The 22499-nt window shown below is 43.8% G+C and overlaps 1 protein-coding gene across 1 annotated transcript in view; it reads left to right on the top strand.

Moving 5' to 3' along the window:
- The window catches only part of SMC2 (structural maintenance of chromosomes 2), a 1579182-nt gene that overhangs the window by 1329442 nt on the left and 227241 nt on the right, over positions 1 to 22499 (top strand). The window contains exon 20 of the mRNA XM_044060351.1: positions 7691 to 7884. Coding sequence (XP_043916286.1) covers positions 7691 to 7884 — 194 coding nt within the window. The remainder of the gene's footprint in view (positions 1 to 7690; positions 7885 to 22499) is intronic.

The following is a 22499-nucleotide window of genomic DNA, read 5'->3' as shown; positions in this document are numbered from 1 at the left end:
AAGACTAGCTGGATGTTATGTCCTTGGAAGAATATAACCTATGAAGCTAAGGCTACTGCAGCAGGGATTTATTCAAACATGTACTTTTATAGTAAGTTTACATAGCACAGCTGTACTTTTCCTTTGAAACTAGTGTTTTTGTAAGGTATAGCACTCTTGCTACAGTTGTATCTGTTCCTGTCCTGAAACAAGGTGTGGGATGATGGCAGAAACTCAAGAAGTGTCTTTGGGTCTGGCAGATGTACTTCTGTTCTAGTGTAACAAAGTAAAAAACACCATTCATTGTTAAGTCAGGGGGAGAATCTCAGATTTGTTCTCTTGTGGAGTGCTTGCTTGCTGTATCAATGATTTTTGTATGGGGGGGGGGCTCAGAGTTATTTTGTACTGAAGAGCTTCATACCTTTAAGAGAGCAGCAGCACTTTTGTTACATGGGATTGGACTTTATTATTGCTGGAATAATGTCAGTACACCAAGAGAGTTGCAGAATTCTTCATTCTATCTTTAAGAAATTATCTATCTATAGTGAGCCCCTCTCCTTACCATAGTTGAGATGGGCATATTTAGATCACAAATGGAGCAACTTCTGTGACTTGCCAAGTAAAATAGATGGAGGTTATTATTAGTGTGCTTTGTTTTTGACATCCAGTATATAACAAACCATTATACAGGTTATTCTGAAACAAGTCATTTCAGAAAATCCATGCTTCACGTGGAAGCCTACCTGATAGTGAAATGCAAAGGGGATATTTATCCCTTTGCTTGTATTTAAAAATAATTAGAAAAGTAGTAGGGTAGTACCCTTGCAGGAGAAACTTGTCATGTCAGCCTCAGCATTGCACTTTGTTTCCAACTATGTTGTATTCTGAATCTACATATGACTCAGGATGTGGCACCTTTCAGATAACCTGTGTCACAAATATAGTTTTTGGTTAAGGCAATTAACTCTGCAAACCCTGTTTCAGGAAGAAAATCTTTGCTTTGTAAATCAGTGAAATAACTCTACAAAAAAGGCAGCTGGCAGACTGTTTTACTAAAATGGAGGCTGCCACCCTTATCCTTTTTTTCAAAGAAACATTGCAAAGGAACGTGGCTTATCTGTTAAATCTGTGTGCAAAATGTTAACCTGATTTTCTTTAACAGAGGGGGGTTGATTTAAAATCTGTAGTTAATTTATTTAGGACTTTTCTTCTGGTATGTTTTGTATGAAATTTCTGCAGTGTGTTTCCACCTGCTCTGCTACAGTCAGCAGCAGTTTGCCGTTCTGGCAGTAACTAATTTTTGCTGCAGTTTAAACTGAGTTGTGTATGTGTAATCTCACTGGTACTGGGGTAGCTTGGATATTCAAAAGAATTGTATCCTCCCTGATAAAACACACAGAGATTTTTAGTTTATGGGAAAATAATAACCTATATTGTTGGTTACAATGTATTGAAAACCAACAAGCTTTTGAACACAAAGTATATTGTCAATCTATGGCCTATCCCCTAATGACTGGTTGGGTCTTCAGAGTGTCGCAGCATACACTAACGATCTGTGTAGACTAATTCATAACGCAGCCTTCAAAACCGTACCAAACATTATAAACTGGATTTTTGGAATTCTATATAATATCAATGTTAAGAATGAATTAGCACATCTATATAACACTTTGTCTATAAGACAGCTCCTAAAGATTCTTACTGGTAATACCTAACTAAAGGGTTTCAAATATCATTATCAATGGAAGATAAAACAAACATTTTATTTTCAATTAAACTAACTTCTTACAAATTCTGGAGGATTTTTCATTGGAAATTTCTACACAGATCCTTTTTGACCCCTGAGAAACTCTCAAATGAACCCTTCAAACAGCAAGTTATGTTGGAGATGTCATCTGTCCACTAATGCTGACTGGTCTCATATTTTTTATCACCGTACTAATATTAAACTATATTGGAATGAGTAACAAATTTCTTCAAGCTATCTATGCTGATATATTTGTTTTTGACAGTCCTTAATTTTATTGAATGTTAATAGTAATAATATGAAGAAAGATGGACCTGTATTTGTTGTGGACAATGTTAGCAATAGCCAGACAATGTATAACTTGAAGATGGAACTCTTAGCACCCACAATGGAGAAATTCCTATCATCACTGAAGAAATGCATACTAATGGAGAAAAGAACTAAAGAATTAAGAACTTTTCCTAAGCCACTGGTTAATAGTCCGTGGAGGAAACTTTTGAAATATGATTGATACCCTACTGATGGAACCAAACTCTTCCTAACTATCATAGTTTATATATTAACTTATTTAACTACAAATGTTTTTATCTGAATCCTTTTTGTCAGGCTGAATGTAAATAATGTAAATAGTTATTGAATAGGTTCATAGGTAGGTAGTAGGCTATCGGTCCTGGGGCCTATACAAGCCCAGCCAAAAAGATACCTTGGCTTTTGCCACCCAAGAAAATGATTTTCCTGTGCCACTGTCGAGCAGAGGGACAGAGGTGATCCCCGGGGTGAATTTCCTATTTCCCATCCAATCATCAATATTTTTCTTGAGTGCTAATGAAGAGCTTTGTTTGATATAGATAGGTAGTTTATTCCAGGGTATGGGAAGTCTCTGGGACAGGAATCTATCCCTCTGACATGTTCTGTTTATTGTGGTGACAAGCTTTAGGTCCCTAGAGCTTGTAGCTCGGAGGGATTGGGATTTATTTAAGTGGAGCATGTCCAACAGCTCTGGGTTTGACATAGCTTTGTATGTTAGGCAGAGATCACCTCTGAGTAGGCGATATGCGACGGAGTAAAGCTGGAGTTTTTTTAGATGGTCTGCGTAGGGCATCATTTTGAGGCCGGTAATCCTCTTTGTGAGGTATTTCTGCGGCCTTTCCAGTTGTAGATGTCTTGTGAGGTACATACCAAAAGTGGCGTTGTACACTCTAATGGGTCTAATGAGTGATGAGTAAAGGGGAACAATGACCTCTCTTTTTCTGGATGAGAAACCTTTTGTGATGAGGTGTGCCACGTAGAAGGATTTCCTGACTACTGTGTCAATGTGATTATCAAAGGGGAGACTACTGTCCACCTGTGTCCCAAGGTCTCATCACACTTTCGGTGTTAGCTATACTACCACCTATGTTGTAGTTCATGAGTACAGAGTTTTTACCAAAGAGGATGACAATGCACTTTTTGGCATTGAGCTTGAGGCCATGGCTTTGACACTAGGCATCTGTCTCAGTGAGGCCCTTTTGTGGAATGTCCATATCGTTAGGAGTTTTGATTATGGCTCCTAGTTTGCAGTCATATGCGAACTTTGTTAGCCAAAGACCTTCTGTGTTAGCCTGTACTTCAGTGAAGTAGATATCAAACAGGAGAGGACCCAGGACTGAACTCTGTGGTACTCCACTTGTCACTGGTTTGAAGTCTGATTTGGAGTCTGCTACTTTCACAGTGTGGGTTCTGTCAGTGAGCCAGTTGGCAACCCATCTTGTGACATGGGGATTTATACCTAGTTTAGTGAGTTTATCTATAATTCCAGAGTGGGGGGATGGTGTTGAAAGCCTTAGCAAGATCTAGATAGGCTGTGTGAACCACCTTACCCTTGTCTACGGCTTTGGTGACTGCTTCAAAGAAGTCTGTCAGGTTTAGGAGACATGATCTGCCTTTTACAAACCCGAATTGGGTGGGGTCCAGAGTTTGGAGATTACCAGCGTCTTTGTTTATAAGTTTCATGGCCTTGCAGACCAGGCTCGTCAGGCTAATGGTGCGGTAGTTCCCGGGGTCCATGGTGGCTCCCCCCCTTGTGGAGTGGGATAACTGACGCTGTGCGCCATTCAGCAGGCACAAAGCCTGAGGTGAGGCTATGATTGAACATGGTACTCGGGTGGGATGCCAGTTCATTCTGTAGTTCATGTAGAACGCAGCCTGGGATGTTGTCTGGTCCCATGGATGCTGTGTTCTTGGCTTCAGAGAGTGTGGTTTTTACTTGTGCAGCCGTGATTACAGGATCTTTGCATTCTTCCGGTATAGAGATGGGCGCTCTAGGGGGTGAGAGGGGGGTAAAGTTAGCACTGAATCTATCTGCCAGGATGTTGGCAATATCAGTTGGGTCTGTATATTTAGTGCCATTGTGTGGTAACTCAGAGCAGATCTGAGTGTTGCCATTGAGATTCTTGACATAGCTATATAATGCTTTGTGGTTGTTTTTAGAATCAGTGGCAATTTTGTTTTTGTAACTAGCTTTGGAGGATTTTATCAAGGATCGCAGCTTCTTACTGAGGCTGACCAGAGAGCTTCTCCACTCGTGGGATTTTACACTCTTTTGCAACAGTTTCTTCCTTCTGTTGTACAGTTTGTTTATGGCAGGGGACCACCAGATTGGCTTCCTTTTTTTGGAGGATAGCGTCTTGGTTCTGTTTGGGATAGCACAATCCATGCACTCATGCAAGTGCTTATAAAGTGCAATTGTGTAGGATTCAGTAGTCGTAACTGTATTGTCCATCTGCATGGGTGTCATGAAGTTCACCACTTCTGTCTTAAGCATGAAGTTGGCTTTGGAGAATTTTTTTACCATGGTTTCCTTAATTGGGGGGTGGGTGGCAGAATGTGGATATCTAGGGTAATTAGCTTATGGTCGGATCTTCGGGTGTGGAACACCGGTCACTCATGTTGGTAATGACTAGATCTAGGATATTGTTGCCCCTGGTGGGGGTGTGGATAAGCTGATCCAGGGCATTGGAGTTTATGAATTCTAGAAAGCGTAGAGCGAAGGAGTTGGTACATGAGTAGTTTTCCCAGTTAATGGTGGGGTAGTTGAAATTGCCCATTATTAGGGTATTTGGTTGAACCCTAATATTTTCCTGTACATCAAGAAAAGAGGAGTGGGAATCCTGGGGCATGGTGGGTGATCTCTAGCAAGCTACAATTTGGATTGCAGTTTTGCCCAGAGTTAGTTGCACTTGGATAACCTTGGCTGCATTATGCTGAGCAACTAGCCTGGAGGTGTGGATATCCGTAATGAATATGGACACACCTCCGCCTTTGGTGTTCCGGTCCAGGTTACATGGCCGAGAAGTGTGGTATGAGTTATAGCCTGGTAGTGCAGGGGTGCTCTCTGGAGCCTTGAACCAGGTCTCAGTCACTGCACAGATAACAATGTTCTCCATTTTAAGGAGTGCCTCGAGTGAGTGCATTTTGAGATTTAGACTTCTAGCATTGAGTAGCATCACCCTCTGTTTTTGCTTGCCTGTTCCTGTTACGGTGGTGAATTTGTCGTTTGAACCTTGCCTAAAAAAAGGCACTATAGGGGCGGCAAGAACCTTAGCCAGTATCTGGAATCCCAGGGGTGACGGGTGCAGGCCATCTCTGGCAAAGCATCATGGTCTGTCGACCATGTCATCCCAGGCAGAGACAGATATTGGATCCCTTTAGAATGGCATCAGAAGCTTAGCCAATTGTTGAAGTCAATCATTTTGTCCTTGTACTGCGGCATCATTTTGGGTGATGGCAGAATGCTACTCAGGGCTAGGGTCATACCTGTCTGGGCTACAAGATCGGAGAGCTCTTCCGTGTCTCTCTTCATGTAGTCCAGGATGGTACGTCTCAGGTTGTTCACACCAACATGGACAATGACAGAGTCATATCTGTACTTGTTGTGGAGTGACCTGAGTGTATGGGTTATGTGGCGGATCCTGGCACCCGACAGACAACTGACAGTAACCTTCTTGTTTAGCCTGGTGAGTGAGACATCAGTGTGCCTGACTATAGAGTCGCCTGACTATAGAGTCACCTATGACTAGTGTGTTGGGTATGTTGTTTTGCCTTATTGGCTGTGGTTGAGTGGCACACTGAGTCTGCGGGCTATGTGTCATTTGGGTTGTGTTGGGAGGTGGAGGTTACTTGCATTTCTGCTTTGGGAGGTCTCTGTTGCTTGAGCAGATTATTATTGAGAGCCTCCGCGAATGTTTTTGTGTTTCTGTGTGTGGAGTTTGGTGATGTAGATTTAGTGAGACTATGTGATGTGGTGCAACCTTCTCTTCTTGACTGTCAAGTTCAGTCTTGATTGGAGAGAGCTTTACCTCCAGTTTTGCTAGATAAGTGCATCTCTCACAGGTTGTAGTGTTGGGTGGTAGGAGGGGAGGGTTGTCTTTGTAGATGAGGCAATTTCTACATTGCCCCAAGATGCCCAGATTCATCAGGTAGACAGGAGAGAACACTGGGAGCTGACCCTTGGACATGCCTGAATAAAAAAACTATTTTCCTCTAGATAAGTGAGGAAAGTGAGTACAAAAGCTGTTTTTCTCTAAGCAAGTGAGGAAAGTAAGTGCCAAAACTGTTTTCCTCTAGGTAATGAGGGAGGTTGAGTGCTGTAGTAATTAGTAGGTTATTTAGTGCTTACAAGTTCTGAGCAAGTGCTGATCACGAATAAGCAAATTCAAGTGCTAAAACTAAAAATAGGTATCTGGACTAAACTAGTTACAGGAAAGGGGGAAACAAGTGCAAATGTGGGTTTTTAAATCAGAAAGTTGAGAGATGGAAAAACTGCCCAAACGGCCAGTAACTACAATTTCTGGACCAGAACCACTCCTTATGTGGTAGATAGGTTACCTAGTGCTTACCACTCCCACTGATAAGCTAGAAGGCTTCCTTCCAACCCAGAATAGCTGGGGGGGGGGGGGGCTCAGAAGCTTACATACAGTCCTGGATACAGCAAATCTGAATCTGGACTACACTAGTTACAGGAAAGGTATTTTTTTTAATATATATATATATATATATATATATATATATATATATATATATATATATATATATATATATATATACATACACAGAAAAGTAGCTAAAACAGCAGTAAAACAATTCAAATGCAGTGCAAGCTAGCACACTTGAGTATGTAGCAATGTTACAGTTTAAAAAATGCAATTAAATTAAAAATGACTTAAAACGAGTGCAGAAGAAGTCTATTAGGTAGAATGAGGTAAAGAGATGGGACTGGGAGGAGTGTCCCAAATCAAATCTACAATGGGGGCGGGCAACTGCAAAAGCCTCCAAATTTAACAACAAGACAGGAATAGGGAGGCTGGGTATGAGAAAACTAACACCTTCAGCAGAGATCTGAAAAACTGTACAGTGAAGCAAAAATAACAGTGCACAACTCTGAAGTCAGCAATGATATAAAATTAGTCAAACAACAATTACCAGTACACAATTCTGAAGTGCCAGAAAAATGTACTCCGCTCATAGAATGTTATGAATGTATTAAATTATTGTGTTATTTCATCAAAATAAAAATTATTTGAGTAAAAAAAAAAAATTGTCTGCATGTGTCTTAAAATCAACTAATGTATTCAACCTTTTCAGTTACTCCAAACATGCAACAGAACAACCTGTAATGGAGGGGGCTGCTCTTCAACTTGGTGTCCTTTTTTTTGTCACTTTTTTTTAATTCTTTTAAAGGAAGACTGTGTAGGGAGTTTGGACTGCTTAATGTTTTTTAACTGTATTTCCTAATGGTTCTAATTTAGCCAAAGGTTCTTCATGCAGAATTTTTCAAAGATTTGTTCATTGCATGAAAGTTCTATTTCTATGCATATGGTTCATGGAAGTACAGCATCAAATTACTTCATACAACTTGTTTACCAAACTCCAGTTGCACCAAAAATATCAAACATTATTCACTATCCTCTTATACTCTTCTGTTAGATGACAGTGAAGAAACGTTGAAGAAGACAAAAGAGGTGCAGAAGAAGACTGAAGAGAAGTACAAAGTACTAGAAGATAAAATGAAAAACGCGGAAGCAGAAAGGGAGAAAGAACTGAAGCAAGCACAGCAAAAACTCGATGCTGCAAAGAAGAAGGCAGATGCATCCAGTAAAAAGATGAAGGAAAAACAGCAGGTAAAATACTTGTGATAATTGTTGTGGCAGATGAACAAAAAAGTTATTTTTTTTAAGTTGACGTCTTCCAAATGTGTCTAGGTTTTTAGTGTACCTGATCTGGTCATTGAAAATCAAAGCTGCTCCATCTGCTTATGATATGAACACTCCAAAAAGGCAGTAAGCATTTTACTGGATTTATCTGTACTGAAATTTCTTAAAGAATAGGCCTTTTTTTCAAATGCTGGTACAAAAAATGTAGTTAGTTGCATTCACAGAATTCTGAACTTTAGAAAAGGAGAAGAAAAGAATTATTTGACTCAACAGCTATCTTAGTTTCTACTGTCTGAAAATAGCTAAAATCTCAATAGTTTCCTGGTGATGATGAGCGTTACTTCCTGAAATTATACCTTACATTTATTAAGCTTTAATGCTACTTTAAATTGCACAGCTACTTTTGACCTTTCAAAACTGCTAACAAGCTTATGCTCATTTAATTTTTAGGAAGTATTTCTTGGGCCTACTTTAAGTTGTATGTGACAACATGGCCCAGTTATCTCCCAACATCATCTTTCTTTGAAAGGTATTCCAATTCATTTGATGTTCTGTAGTCTTCATTCTTACATATGGGATCGGAACCTATCCTCGGATCCGACTCTGCCTATTTGCAAGCTGGAAGTCTTCTAGATGGCTCGTGACTAGGTAGGTATCTATCCCATGGTGCACCAGTACAATCCCCAGATCTCGTTTGCCGCATCGACGAGGTCGGTTGTGCTTCTCCTTGGCTCTGGCTAAGTTTTTCAAATTTATTTAAAGTTTATTCAAATTTTTTGGATTATTCTCCTGTCTTACCTTTAATAGTGTTATATAACATTGTATAGTCATTGTTAGTGTAGTTTGCAAGTTAGTATAGTTGGTGTTTATTAATGTGCCCGTTTGTGTGCAATTTCTTTTAGTACAGTTGGCCTTTTGGCTTTATAGTACTTGGTATCCTGTGTGCCAGTTTCTCTTGTTTAATAATTAGATATTGGTAATTGTAGGCATTTTTTTGCACTCAGGCTGTGTGTTGAGTAGTCATAAGTCTTAGCTTTTTGCGGTTTTCCGCTTGCTAATTTTATTAGTGTTGCAAACAGAAAGGGGTTCTGTTCACCTTGTTTAGTAAATTCTAAAATTTACACTTTATTCCTATTTTGAGTGTGTACGAGTCTTATTGTTCTTTTCCCCCCAGTTCTATTTTAGTTAGAAGGACCTAGTTTAGTGATGTTCATCGTGTTTCACTGTTGCAGTCATTACACTTGGGTTATCCTGCTGGCAAGCTACCCGCAGTTAGCCTGAATTCCAAAGTCTTGGTCCGGCGTCGGTTGCTGTCGCCTCTTCCCTGACGTCAGTGCGCCAGGGGTATATAAGATGCAGCTGACACCATTTTCTTCAGTCTTTCTTGCCACGCGGTGCCCGAAACAAAAGCAGTTTGCAAGTGCCGGTCGGCCGACTCCTGAGTTTTTCGAAGTTAAGTTTCAGATCCGAAGTCTTTAATAAAGCTAAGTACCCCGTTGGGGAAACTTTTTCTTGCTTCAGTCCGATGTCAGTAAAAGTTACCAATTGTATTTCTTGTGGGAAGCAAATACCTCATAAGGATTTTCATTCTTACTGTATTCTTTGCCTGGGCCCTGACCACGCCGTTGCTAGTTGTCAGTTTTGTGCTAGATTTAACCAACGCACTATTAAGTGTCTGTTCGATTTTGCTTTCCATTACTTTGGCCGAAGGTTTAACTATATAATGTCGTCGGAACAGCCAACGACCAGAGTTCATAAAAAGCGCAAGGAAAAAGAAAAAGGCATCCAAGGTCCAAAACCGACGAAGCCTCTTCTAGGCCAGTCGTCGGTTCTCAGTGAGGTGCTTTCACAGCCCCTGACACCCGCTACCTCAGAGCCACAGGCCGCCTCCGACTCCCATGTGGAGGTATTGGGCCTACGGAAACTATTCCCTCAGATGGGTCTGGAGACGCTGAGCAGGCATCGGCTTCTGAGGGTGTTTTCAGACTTAAACAGCTTTCTATCAAGACCACTTCAGCAAGCAAGGCAAAGTCTAAAACACCTTTAAAGACAAAGTAACAAGTACAGCATTCTCCTGGACAGTCATCCATGCCTAAGAAACAGATGCTTAAAATGGCCGAGGACCTAATTACTTTGATCAGGGGTTCCCATCCCCCTCCTGATAAAAGGCCTAGGCAAGACACTGACAATGATTCCTCTGACCAGGTTTCTATTTCATCTGATTCCTCTTCAGAACAGGGATATTCTCTTCCTCCCTATGAGGACTCTAATGCTGAAGAATCTATCCCTTCAGCCTCTCCTCTTGAGGACTATTCTTTTGGGGAATCCCTGCACACCATGAAGGAGCATTTCCACTGGGAGAGCCAAGATTATTCAGAATCCAAGAAAAGGCTCAGAGACTTTCTTTTATTGTCTCAACACAGACCTCTTGCTATTCCTCCTGTGCTAGACATTGTAGATTATGTGTTTTCTGAGTCCAGTCTGTCTCCTGATTCTCTTGCACCAGTTAAAACAGGTACTACAGGGTTCCAGATTCACATAAATTTCTTTATAAAAACCCTGCTGCTGACCCAGGAAACTAGATCTCAGGATCCCAAAGGGGTCAAGGCTTCCACTGCTAGAAACCCTGTTCCCTCTGATAGGGATTCTAGAGCACTGGATGGATGGGGGAAAAAGTTTACACCTCTGCTACTTTAGCTGTAAGGGCTTTAAACTGCCAGTTTCACATGCTTAAATATCAGCAATACCTAATGTCTCTGCTAAAACAGAAAATGCTGACAAACTCTGATTGTCCTGAAAACAAGAAAATGCAGGATTTATTGCATGCAGCTGAACAAGTGGGAAAGCATACTTTGCAATGTGGTTTTGATTCACTAGAGGCTTCTTGCAGGGCCACAGTTACAGGCTCTGTCATTCGAAGGCATGCTTGGTTAAAGAAACGGAGTCTGCCTGATCATGTTAAAGCAAAATTATTGGATGCTCCATTACAGCATGATACTTTGTTTGGTGTTAAGGTGGAAGAGGTGTTAAAGAAAATGGAGGATAAAGCAAAATCAATGGAGACAGTAAAGGATTTCTTACAGGTTCAGCCACCCAGATTTAGCAGGAACTAGCCTTCTAAGAATTGGTCCTTTCCAGTGTCAGACAGGCCACAAAGAGGCAGATACAGACGCCCTAGAGGCAGATCTCAGTCCCAAGGCTCATACAGACCTAAACAATGGGGTGCTTCAGCCTCCAAAGGCGGAGAAGACAAATCACAACCATATAGGAAACAGTCCCAATGACTTCCCACTACCAATGCCAAGCCCTTAACTTTTGGCAGCACCCTCAGGGGGAAAACTAGCACTTTTCTCACAAAATTGGCACATGATCACCTAGGACAAATGGGTACTGAATATTGTTTCTCAGGGCTACAGGTTCCACTTTCACACCCTCCCAAGGGCAAAAGGTATGCCAGACCTGCCACGCAATCAATGGGCAGAGGCACAAAAGCAGATTTAATCTCTCATGAACATCAGGGCTATTCAAAGAGTACCACAGCATGAACAGGGGCAAGGATTTTACTCAAGACTTTTCTTGGTACCCAGAAAGGACAAAGTCTGGAGACCAGTACTGGACCTGTCTACTCTAAATACTTTTCTGGACGTTCCAAAATTCAAAATGTTGACACTGCAGCAACTTCTGCCCATGCTGGGCAAGAAGGCTTGGCTCGTAACTTTGGACCTCAGAGGCATACCTGCTTGTCCCAATCAGACAATCTTGCAGAAGATACCTCAGATTCATAGCTGGCTTAATGCACTATCAATTCTCTGCACTGCCCTTTGGCTTATCTACTGTGCCCAGGGTCTTCACAAAATGCCTGCCACCAGTAATTGCATTTTACAGACAAAGAGGAATTCAAATATATCCTTACTTGGATGACTGCCTTATTCAAGCAGAGAGCAAGGACATTCTACTAAAGCATGTGGCGTTTGTAAAAAGATTACTAATTTGCCTAGGGTACACAGTAAACGAAAAGAAATCAAAACTAGTGCCCTCTCAAAAGATGATATTCCTGGGTGCAAGCTTATATACAACTGCCCAGGTGGCTTATCTCACGCCAGACAAACAAAGGCAACTGACTCATTACTTCCAAATGATGGCAACTAAAACCCAGTTACCTGCAAGAAAAACTCTGCAGGCTTTGGGCTTCATGGCATCCTGCATTCTGCTAATTCCATATGCAAGACTGCATATGAGGAAGCTACAATGGTATCTAAAAAGTGTTTGGACTCAAGATTGCCACAGCCTGGAAACAATAATTACTCTCATTTCTTGCCTGCAACAGGAGTTTCGATGGTGGGCACTGGCCTGTCACCACAACAAGGGACAGCCTTTCACTTTACCCACAGCCAGGCAGACACTAACAACAGATGCATCAGATTATGCCTGGGGGGCACACATGGTGGGTTGGCCCGCAAGCCAAATGCATCTTCATATCAACCAAAAAGAGATGCTAGCTGTACAGAATGCCCTTACAGCCTTCAAGGATCTACTCTATCCAGGACAACTATTGCTAAAGACGGACAATACTAGTCATGTGGTACATAAGCAAGGGGGCACACATTCCTACCCCCTCTGCAGGCAAGCCATGACTTTGTGGAACACAGCATTGACCTATCAAGTGCATCTGCAAGCACAATTCCTGCCAGGAAAGACAAATAAATACTCTGGCAGACGAACTAAGCAGAAACCTCCTGGACCCTCACGAGTGGAAACTAGATCCATAAGTCTTCATCATGATAACAAGGAAATGGGGATGCCCAGACATAGATCTATTTGCCTTTCCTCACAACTGTCAACTACAGAGATTCTGCACAAGGACTTATCACACACAAGCATGGAAGGTGGATGCTCTATCATTCAGCTGGAAAATCCTGACCGTTTATGCCTTTCCTCCACTGCCTCTCCTCCCCAAGGTACTCCTAAAGGTCAGACAAGAGAAGCCAAAAATGATTGATTGCCCCAGACTGGCCACGCCAGCACTGGTACCCAATCCTAAAGAGCTTGTTTCAAGGCCCAGCCCGGACTTTACCTCAAATTCCTCATCTTCTGAGCCAACAAAACAATCAGATACTGCACAGCCAACTCAGAACCTTAAATCTGGCTGCATGGCGAATAATATAACCACTCAGAATACACCTCTCTCTAAAGCAGTTATGGATGTCATTTTGGAAGTAGGAGGCCCAGCACCAGAAAATCTTGTGCAGAAAAATGGAAGAGATTCTGTGCTTGGAATCAGGCACAAGGAATTGAACCGCTTGTTCCAAATATTCCTCAGATTTTACAATACCTAACTGAGATGCTGGACAAAGGCCTATCCTTCTCATCAATTAAGATCCATGCCTCTGCCATTTCAGCTCATTACAATACGGAACCACCTATTTTTTCACATCCACTGCTAAGGCAGTACCTCAGAGGGGCCAAAAACTTAAGACCCCCAAGGAGAGCACCGATACCTACATGGGACCTCTATTTTGTCTTGGAAAAGCTCATACTGCCTCCTTTTGAGCCAGCCAACAAAGCTGAGATTAAATTCTTATGGAAAGCAGCTCTGCTCCTAGCAATAACTTCAGCGAGAAGAGTCTGAGTTACAGGCAATAATGGCAGTGGAACCTTCTCTAAGGACAAACCCAACATATATGCCAAAGGTAGTATCCAGTGTGGCTCTTATCCAAACCATTCATTTGCCTACTTTTTATCCAAATCCCCAGAATAAAGGGGAGAGACTTCTGCATTCTTTGGACATATACAGACAGCTACGCTTCTACTTGGACAAAACTAAAGCTTTCAGAAAGACTGAGCAACTTTTAGTGGCATATGCTGCAGGATCACAAGGAAAGGCTATCTCAAAGCAGACGGTTTCAAAATGGATAGGACACTGCATTCATTTCTGCTATGCACAGCATGGCAAATCAGTGCCCAAGGGCATTAGGCCACATTCGACCAGGGCAGCAGCCTTTCTCAGAGGAGTACCAACCAAGGAAATTTTGGAGGCTGCAACTTGGAGTTCAGTGCACACTTTTACCAAGCACTACCACTTACCTCTTTACTCTAAATCCAGAGCAGGCTTTGCCACTGCAGTTCTGCAGGGCCTCATAGCCACTCCTAATTCTATTTAGACCCAGCCGCCCAACCTCAGGTCTGGGATTCAACCCAAGTGAAATGACCAACAGTGAAACACGAACATAGTACAGTTGTGTACCTACCATAAATGTAGATGTTCGAGTGTATTCACTGTTGCAGTCCAGGTTACCCACCCGCCATCCCCCTTTTTCTTTGCTGGGACTTGCCTGTACTTCTGTATTCTATACAACCTATGTGGTATATTTGCTTCTAGATGAAGGTATTGTTTATTTTAGTGTATGCCTTTTATAAGCAATGTTTTCAGCCTACCCTTTTGGGGGCACCTGACATCTGGGGCAAGAAAAACTGAAGAAAATGGCGTTGGCTGCATCTTGTATACCCCTGGCTCACTGACATCAGGTAAGAGGCGACAGCAACTGACGCTGGACCAGGACTTTGGAATTCAGGCCGACTGTGGGTACCCTGCCAGCAGGATAACCCAAGTGTAATGACTGCAACAGTGAATACACTCGAACATCTACATTTATGGTAGGTACACAACTGTACTTTCCTTATTCCTGCCCGGGCTAGGTCCATTTAAGTTAGAGGACCTAGTCCTTGTGGTGTCTCTTTACCATTCCTGTAGGGCTAGGCCCGTTTAAGTTAGAGGGACCTAGTCCTCCCTTTCTCTTTGTGTGTGTGTGTGTGTGTGTGTGTGTGTGTGTGTGTGTGCTCATCTTCTGTGAGAATGTCTAAGGAAAGCAAGGACCGTAAGCCATCTGGCTTTAAAAAATGCATGAAATGCTCTCAGAAGAGGTCTATAACGGATGGCCAAAGTAACTGCGTTTACTGTCTTCGGGACATCCACTTACAGGAAACTTGCTTATTTTGCCACTCTTTCAGTGCTAGGGTGTTGCAAGAAAGAAAAAAATAAGCTCATCCTAAAAGGTCTCCTAAAACCTTCCTTTGAGGAAGATCTGGCTAGCTCTTCCTCCTCTGCTAGATCTCGGGGATCTAAAAAGGAAAAGTCAGAGTCCTCTAAGAGGCCCTCCCTGGCACCAGCTGGTGTCTCGGAGCCACCTCTTAAAATTACTAAGTCTGATAAATCCACTGTGTCCTCGGCTCCATAGAGTTCGGAGCTGATTGAGAGTTGTACTGTGATTACAAGGTCTGTGCCAAGTAGCTTGGAGCCAATCTCTGAGAGCATTTTACACAGCCGGTCTGTGGAAACTCTACCCGGTCTCCCCTACATTGAAGTCAGCAATACTGCAGAGATCCCGTTCTGCTACTCTGTCCTCCAGGTTTTCCAGGAGTTTATCGGAAGAAGATGTTGAGAGGGTAGTGCTGAGACTTTTGAAGTCCGTCTGCCTTACCAAAATTGTTGTTGGCTCCAACCCAGTCAGTTCCGGGGCTATTTGAGTCCGTTAAGCCCTCTTTGGTCATTCCTCCTCCGAGCCATGCTGGCCTTTCTGAGCTGGAGTGTTTGGTACCACTGGTGGAACCCTCTGCTCCAGCTCCCCCTGTGGCTGTTTCGGAGCAGAGTTCCGCTCAGACACTCTCAGTGCCGTCCATGGTGTCTAGGAGCCGAAGCTCCCCGGTCGGCCCCGACAGGGATGCCTGGAACCGAACCTCTTCAGTTCTGAGCCTCCCTCTCGGCGCGTTGGCGAGGGTGTGTTCGGATCCTGTGTCTGTCTCTGAGCCGATGGCATCCTCAGTCTCCTCGGAGCCTAAGAGGTCTTCGGAGCCGGAGAGGTCGACATTCGAGATGATGAAGAGTGTGCTGTCCTGATCTTCAGCTCCTACCAGGGGTACTGACACTCTTCCCCTTAGGGCACCTACTTCTGTCTCAGCTCCTACTCTCTCCTTAGACAGCAGACACCCGCAGCCTCAGGAGCCACCTGCCGGTGGCCCCCTCACTCTTCCGAGACCTCCCTGGCATATCCTTCAAGGAGCCCCCATGGAAGAGAACATGTAAGAGGAAGCATGTAGACTCCCAGGATGAGTGTCTGACCTTTGACACTGACCTTGAGTCAGAAGGGTCCCCCAAGTCTTCCACTGTCTCCTTCGTAGACATCCTGGAAATCCTTCGGCAGAGGTGCAGCTGGCCCACTGTCACCCCTTCTGATGAGTCCGTGTACCTGAAGGCTTTCGGGTCTAAACCTTCAGCCTCTGGGGTGTCTCCACCCTTCGATGAACTAATGGAGCTAGTTAGCTGAAAGGTGTGGGATACTCCTGATGCCGTGGAGCCAGTCCCCAGGAGACCAAATAAGTTTTTCTGCACCCCCAGAAAAGGGATTTTTGTCTAAAGGTGTTCTGATGCCATGGTGGTGGCAGCGGCCACTAAGAAGGAGCCAGCAGAAACTTCTTTTTCTGTTCATCTGCCAAATAAGTAGTCTCGAACGATGGACAGATACGGGAAGTGTATCTTCTCTTCAGCGGCATTTACCCTTAGATCGCTGAACTACCTTACACACTTCATGAGACTTCAGCGAGATCTCCTTAAGGAGTTAGGAGATTCTCTACAATGTACATGTACTGAGGGAGTCCCTGACAAGGTGGCTGCCCAGTTGTCCACCTTGAACTCTGTCAACTCATCCATGAGGCTTATCTCGTATGCAGCCGATGGAGCGGGTAGAGCAGCGGGTTCAGGAATTTCCCTAAGACTTCATTCCTGGATGCATTTGTGTAATTTTACGGAACCGTTCAAGTCTACTTTTACTAACTCCCCCTTCGGTTCCTCATTGTTTGGACCCAAGGTAAAAGGCACTCTCACCAGGTGCAAACAAGAAGAAAAAACACACTGTCGTGGGAGTATGTTTTAATGTCCCCTCTAGACCATACCCTAAGGGTCAGAGGGGCAGTAAAATGTGGTTCAAGAAGTCCCAGAGATTTTTCCAGGATGCACAGGGTGACTCTTTCAGAGGCAGAGGAGGAAATGGTAGATGTCACGCTAGAGGCGGGGGTGGACCACGAAACCAGGGATGTCGCGATTCCTTTCGAGGCCGGCCTTACCAGTGCTCCTGATGTGGGGCCCGACTGTGCTTCTCTGGGGCAGGTCGTGGGTCACATTTCTTTGTATCCAGAAGCCTGGCTAAGTATCACTCAAGACAAATGGGTACAAAGAATTATTACCAGAGGTTATGTCATACCTTTTTCTCTTCCACCTTTTGTTCCCAAGAGGATCCCGGATGTTCCACCCAATCACAGGCATCAGGCAACTGTGGAGGTCAACAAGTTGCTGTCAGAGTCGTCCAAACCATCCCAGTAGACCAGATAGGATCCGGAACTTACTCCAGATTCTTTTTAGTGCCAAAATGTACAGGGGACTGGAGGCCCATCTTGGACCTCAGCAGATAGAACGAATCAGTAAAGGACAAGTTCCGGATGGTGACACTGCAGTTTATACTCCCGTTATTAGGGAAAGATAATTGGATGTGCTCAATAGATCTCCAAGACGCCTACTACCACACAAAAATGGACAAGGCATCTAGGAGTCATCTACGCTTCCGGCTGGGAGCCAGTCATTACCAGTTTCATGCTCTGCTCTTTGGTCTCACCACAGCTTCCAGGGTGTTCACCAAGTGTATGGCGGTAGTGACGGCTCACGTGAGACGTCAAGGATTCCAGGTGTTTCCGTATCTGGATGACTGTCTCTTGACCGCCGCCACCAGGCATCTATTTCAGTCCAGGAATGCTACCATTCAGCTTTGTGCCCAGTTGGGAATTTCTATAAATTGGGAAAAATCTGCCTTATTGCCCTCTCAATTTGTGATTTTTATAGGCGCAGAGATAGACACAGTAGATATGCTGGCTCGTCTTCCTGTAGAAAGGGCACAGAAACTGGTTCTTCGAATTCAACGTCTTCTCCCCTTACATAAGGTCAAAGCCAAGACTATTCTGCAGCTTCTAGGGACCATGGCTTTCACCATATTACTAGTGCCACTAGTCAGACGACACATGAGGATTCTTCAGTGGCTTCTGTCGTCCCAATGGTCCTTTCAGCACCTACCATTATCTCATCACATACTGCTGACAGACTCTTGCAAGAAGGACCTCATTTGGTGGACTCTACCCAATCAGTTGACCACGGGCACTTTATTTGTCCCTCGCCAACCTGTTGCACTGTGACCACGGATGCCTCACAGGGTGTGGGGGGGCATTATCTAGGCAGGACTTGTCCAAGGCACATGGCAAGATCACGAGGCTCACCTGCATATCAACATTCTTGAGATGAGGGCGGTGCTCCTGGCGATGCAAGCACTTCATGACCTTCTACCTCCGGGGACTATTGCAATACTATCAGACAATATGTCGGTATATCAACAAACAGGGCAGAACCAGATCTTACCCACTCTGTCGAGAGGCCATTTGAGATTGGAAATGGGCGATATCCGCCCGATGTTTTCTGGTGGCAACGCACATTCCAGGGACAACCAACGTGATAGCCGACCAAGCTCAGCCGTGCAATCCTGATGCCTCATGAGTGGTCTCTGAAACAGGAAATAGCGAGCAGATTTTCCGCAGATGGGGACAGCCTTGCTGCGATCTCTTTGCCAGCCCGATCAATGCCAAATGCAGCAGCTACTTCTCCCTCATCCCACCTCTGTGGGAGTCACCGAGTGATGCACTTGTTCACGATTGGCCCCTGGGTCTCCTTTATGCTTTTCCTCCCTTTCCTCTCATACCCAAGGTTATTCAGAAAGTGAAATGGCTGGGAAGAAAACTAATCCTCATAGCTCCTTACTAGCCTCGTCAAGTTTGGTTCCCCTTTCTCGGGCCTCTTCTCCTAGAAGATCCTTTGATTCTGGACCCAGTTCCAGATCTCTTGATTCACATGTCAGGCTCAATTCATCCCTCCTTACACACCCTCAGTTTGACAGTGTGGCTGCTCCAGTTCCATCCCTAATCAGTCTTCACGACTTCTCACCCTCCGTGACTCATACCCTTGCGTCCTCTCATAGACTTTCCACTAGGCGACTATATTCCAGTAAATGGAGGAGATTCTCTATCTGGGCGGAGAAAAAGAATGTTGACCCTTATACCGCCTCCATTCCAGTAGTTTTGGTATTCCTGTCTGAGCTTTTCTACCAGGGATCTGCGGTTGCCACTATCAGGGTTCAATTGGCAGCGATTTCAAATTTTCATCTAGGCTTTCAAGATTCTAATCTGATGTCACATAGACTGTGCAAAACTTTCCTTAAAGGTTCCACTTTAAGACCCCCCCCCCCTTTCAAGAACCTGTTGCTTCATGGGATTTAAATTTTGTGTTATCCAAATTGACTTCGCCCTTTGAGCCTTCTCATTCATCCCTTTTGAAATTCCTGTCTTGGAAGACTTTGTTTTTGGTGGCTATCACGTCGGCCAGACTGGTGTCAGAGTTACAAGTATGGTCTATAAAACCCCCTTATCTGATTTTTCACAAAGACAGAGTATCTCTTCGTACTAATCCTTCCTTTGTCCCCAAGGTCTGTTCCCATGCCACTTTGAATCAATCCATAGAACTCCCGGTGTTCTTTCCAAATCATTCCAACGCAGCTGAATACAGGTTTCATCAGTTGGATGTCCATAGACAATTACGTTTTTATTTGCTTTATTTATTTTTATTTAAGGTGGGACTAAGGAAATCAAGAAATCATATCAGTTATTTATTTCCTTCTCCAAATCCAGGTCAGGTTTACCAATTCCAAAGTAGCACACACAAATTGGATTTCTAGCTGTATAGCTTACGTTTACAACCCTGAGGGTAGACCTTTACCCTTTAAAATCAAGGCTCATTCTGTGAGATATGTCTACCTCTGCAGCCTTTAAAGCCAGGGTCCCACTTGATAATATTTCTGCAGCAGCAGCTTGGGCTGCCCTTCACACATTTATTACTCATTACAAATTGGATTTAACCTCCAGGGGTAGAGCATCCTTTGGTTCCACGGTACTCAGGAGTATTTTTCCTTGAGCCACCCAAGAATAAGGTGCTAGGGACGCTGTCCCATATGTAAGAATTGTTGCATTTAGCATTTTACCTTAAATGAAGACAAGACTATTCTTCCTCTCTCTCAGTGGTATTTATTACACATGCGTGGGAGCCTCATGGAAAGTACCAGGGAGACTCCCCCAAACAAAGGAATGCATAGGCTTGTATGCCGGTAATACTGCTGACAGTACAAAAATATAAACGAGACCAATTAAATTAGTACAAAAGACAATTAACCAATCGGTGGTTTACCCGTAGCCTTAAAGCAGTTCACATTACTACATCTCTAGGCCGAAAAATTAAATCGGATGCACTTCCATATAAGGCACATTTCCTGCTTTCAAACAGGCTCTTGTTTTTCAGTACTTTTCCACTATTCACAGTTTACTCAGAGTTCGCAGTACAAAGTCCACCTTAATGCATGCAGATTGTCACATATTCAATTTCCTTAAGCACATACTTTGGCCGTTCATATTCTACAGAATGAAGGCGAGATAGGACTACAGCACATCAAGAATTTATGTACTCACCATAACATTCCATGTTTGTAGTCCATCTTACCCTTCATTCTTACGAACCCACCCTCCTACCCCCATCCTGGAAGTACCTGGAGACAGAAAAATATTATTATTTTATGGAGACCTTTTAGTATTGGCTTCTTTCTGTACGTTTGTTATTGTTTCTCCTAGTTAGTAGCAAACGTGATCTGGGGATTGTACTGGTACACCATGGGATACCTACCTAGCCACAAGCCAACTAGAAGACTTCCAGCTTGTAAATAGGCCGTGTCTGAGCCGAGGATTGGCTCTGATCCCATATGTAAGAATGAAGGACAAGATGGACTACAAACATGGAACGTTATGGTGAGTACATAATTTCTTTTTAATGGTAACATAACTGTATTGTTTTTGTTCTCCAGTTCAACTGGTTTGACTTTTTTTCATACCAGCACCTGCATCCTTTTGGGGGTTTTTTGCGCTTCTCCCAATACCTTGCCTTATAGTTCCCCTACCTTTGCCTGTTTAGCTTTCTCATTCTGACAGTACAAGAGCTGGCTACTCTGTCTAGGAAAGAGTCCTGCATCAAATTTGCCCCAAGTGGGAAATCCCATCAGCCCCTCCATTCCCTAGCACATGAGGTAATAGGGAGCAGGCCAGTTTGCTTGTGCTGGGGTCTACCCTCTCCCAGTGAAGCATCCCTTCCTCCTTGATGGCTTTATGTGCCAATAGCTGCTACCTCCCAAGTAGAAGTGTGCCTTTTATCTACTTAGTAGGAATGTCACCTAGCTGGCTCAGAACTTAATCTGGTGAATACTAGTGCACCTGCTAGGTTTCGATCGTGTGGCACGGCCACAGCAGACATTCACCCCTGTCATTACTCTTCAGCTCCAACAGGTGCCAGTGCTTCTAGTCGAACTATGTTTGCCTGCAACGTAGTCAAGATATTATCTATGTATGCCATGAAGCTGGCATAGTACCTGCATCTTGTTTAGACCCTTGTGGTAGTCTCTTACTTGTAGTTTGAACAAGCCGGCTGGCAGTCTCTGCAGATGTTCTTCGTGTTTCACTGTTGCAGTCATTACATTTAGGTAATCTGCCGGCAGGTTGCCCTCAGTCGGCCTGATTAACAAAGTCTTGGGTCCTGTGTCAGTTGCTGTCCCTTCTTCCATGAAGTCAGGTCTTCAGGTGTAATGGCGTCGGCTGCATGTTTTACATCAGTCTTTCTTGCCGTGCGGTGCCTGAAGCAGAAGCAGTTCGCAAGTGCCGGTCGGCCGACTCCTGAAATTTTCGTTTTCGAGTTTCAGAACCGAAGTCTTCAACTTAAAGCTAAGTACCCTGTTGGGGAAACTTTTTCTTGCTCCTTACCAATGTCAGTAAAAGTTAATAATTGCATTACTTGTGGAAAGCAAACACTTCATAAAGATTTTATTCGTACTGTATTCCTTGCCTAGGCCCTGACCATGACGTACCTTGCTGTCGGTTTTGTGCTTCATTTAATCAGCGCATTATCCATCGTCTGTATATTTTTGCCTCTAACTATTTCGGTTCTTGGTTTAATTATCCAGAAATGTCGTCGGTTAGCCACCCGATTACCAGGATTCCGGAAAAACGCAAAGATAGACAGAGACAGGCCACCGAGGTCCAAAACTGCCGACGACGCTTCTCCTAAGCCAGTCGCCAGTTCACCCGGTACTCTGTGAGGCGCTTTCACAGCCACTGATACCCGCTACTTCTGATTCGCAGGCCTCTACTGAGACCCATTCGGAGTCCGGTATGCCACGAGAAGCTTCAACTATGGAATCCATGGATGTTTCTACCTTGGATGGGTCCGGAGCCGTTGTGGGTGTATTCAAGCCTACAGACTTGCATATTAAATCGACATCGCCTTCATTACTAAGGCCTAAATCTCGAGCCATGTCTAGAAAACCGACTTCCAGGCCTGCTTAAACAGAAAATGATGTTGATTCCTGACTGTGTGGAAAATAAAGATTTACAGGATTTAATGCATT

The sequence above is a fragment of the Protopterus annectens genome, chromosome 2.part0 (genome assembly GCF_019279795.1).
Source record: "Protopterus annectens isolate FY-2018-M chromosome 2.part0, PAN1.0, whole genome shotgun sequence".
NCBI classification, from domain to species: Eukaryota; Metazoa; Chordata; order Ceratodontiformes; family Protopteridae; genus Protopterus; species Protopterus annectens.
Note: the sequence above shows the minus strand (reverse complement) of the source record. Positions and strands in the feature narration are given on the sequence as shown.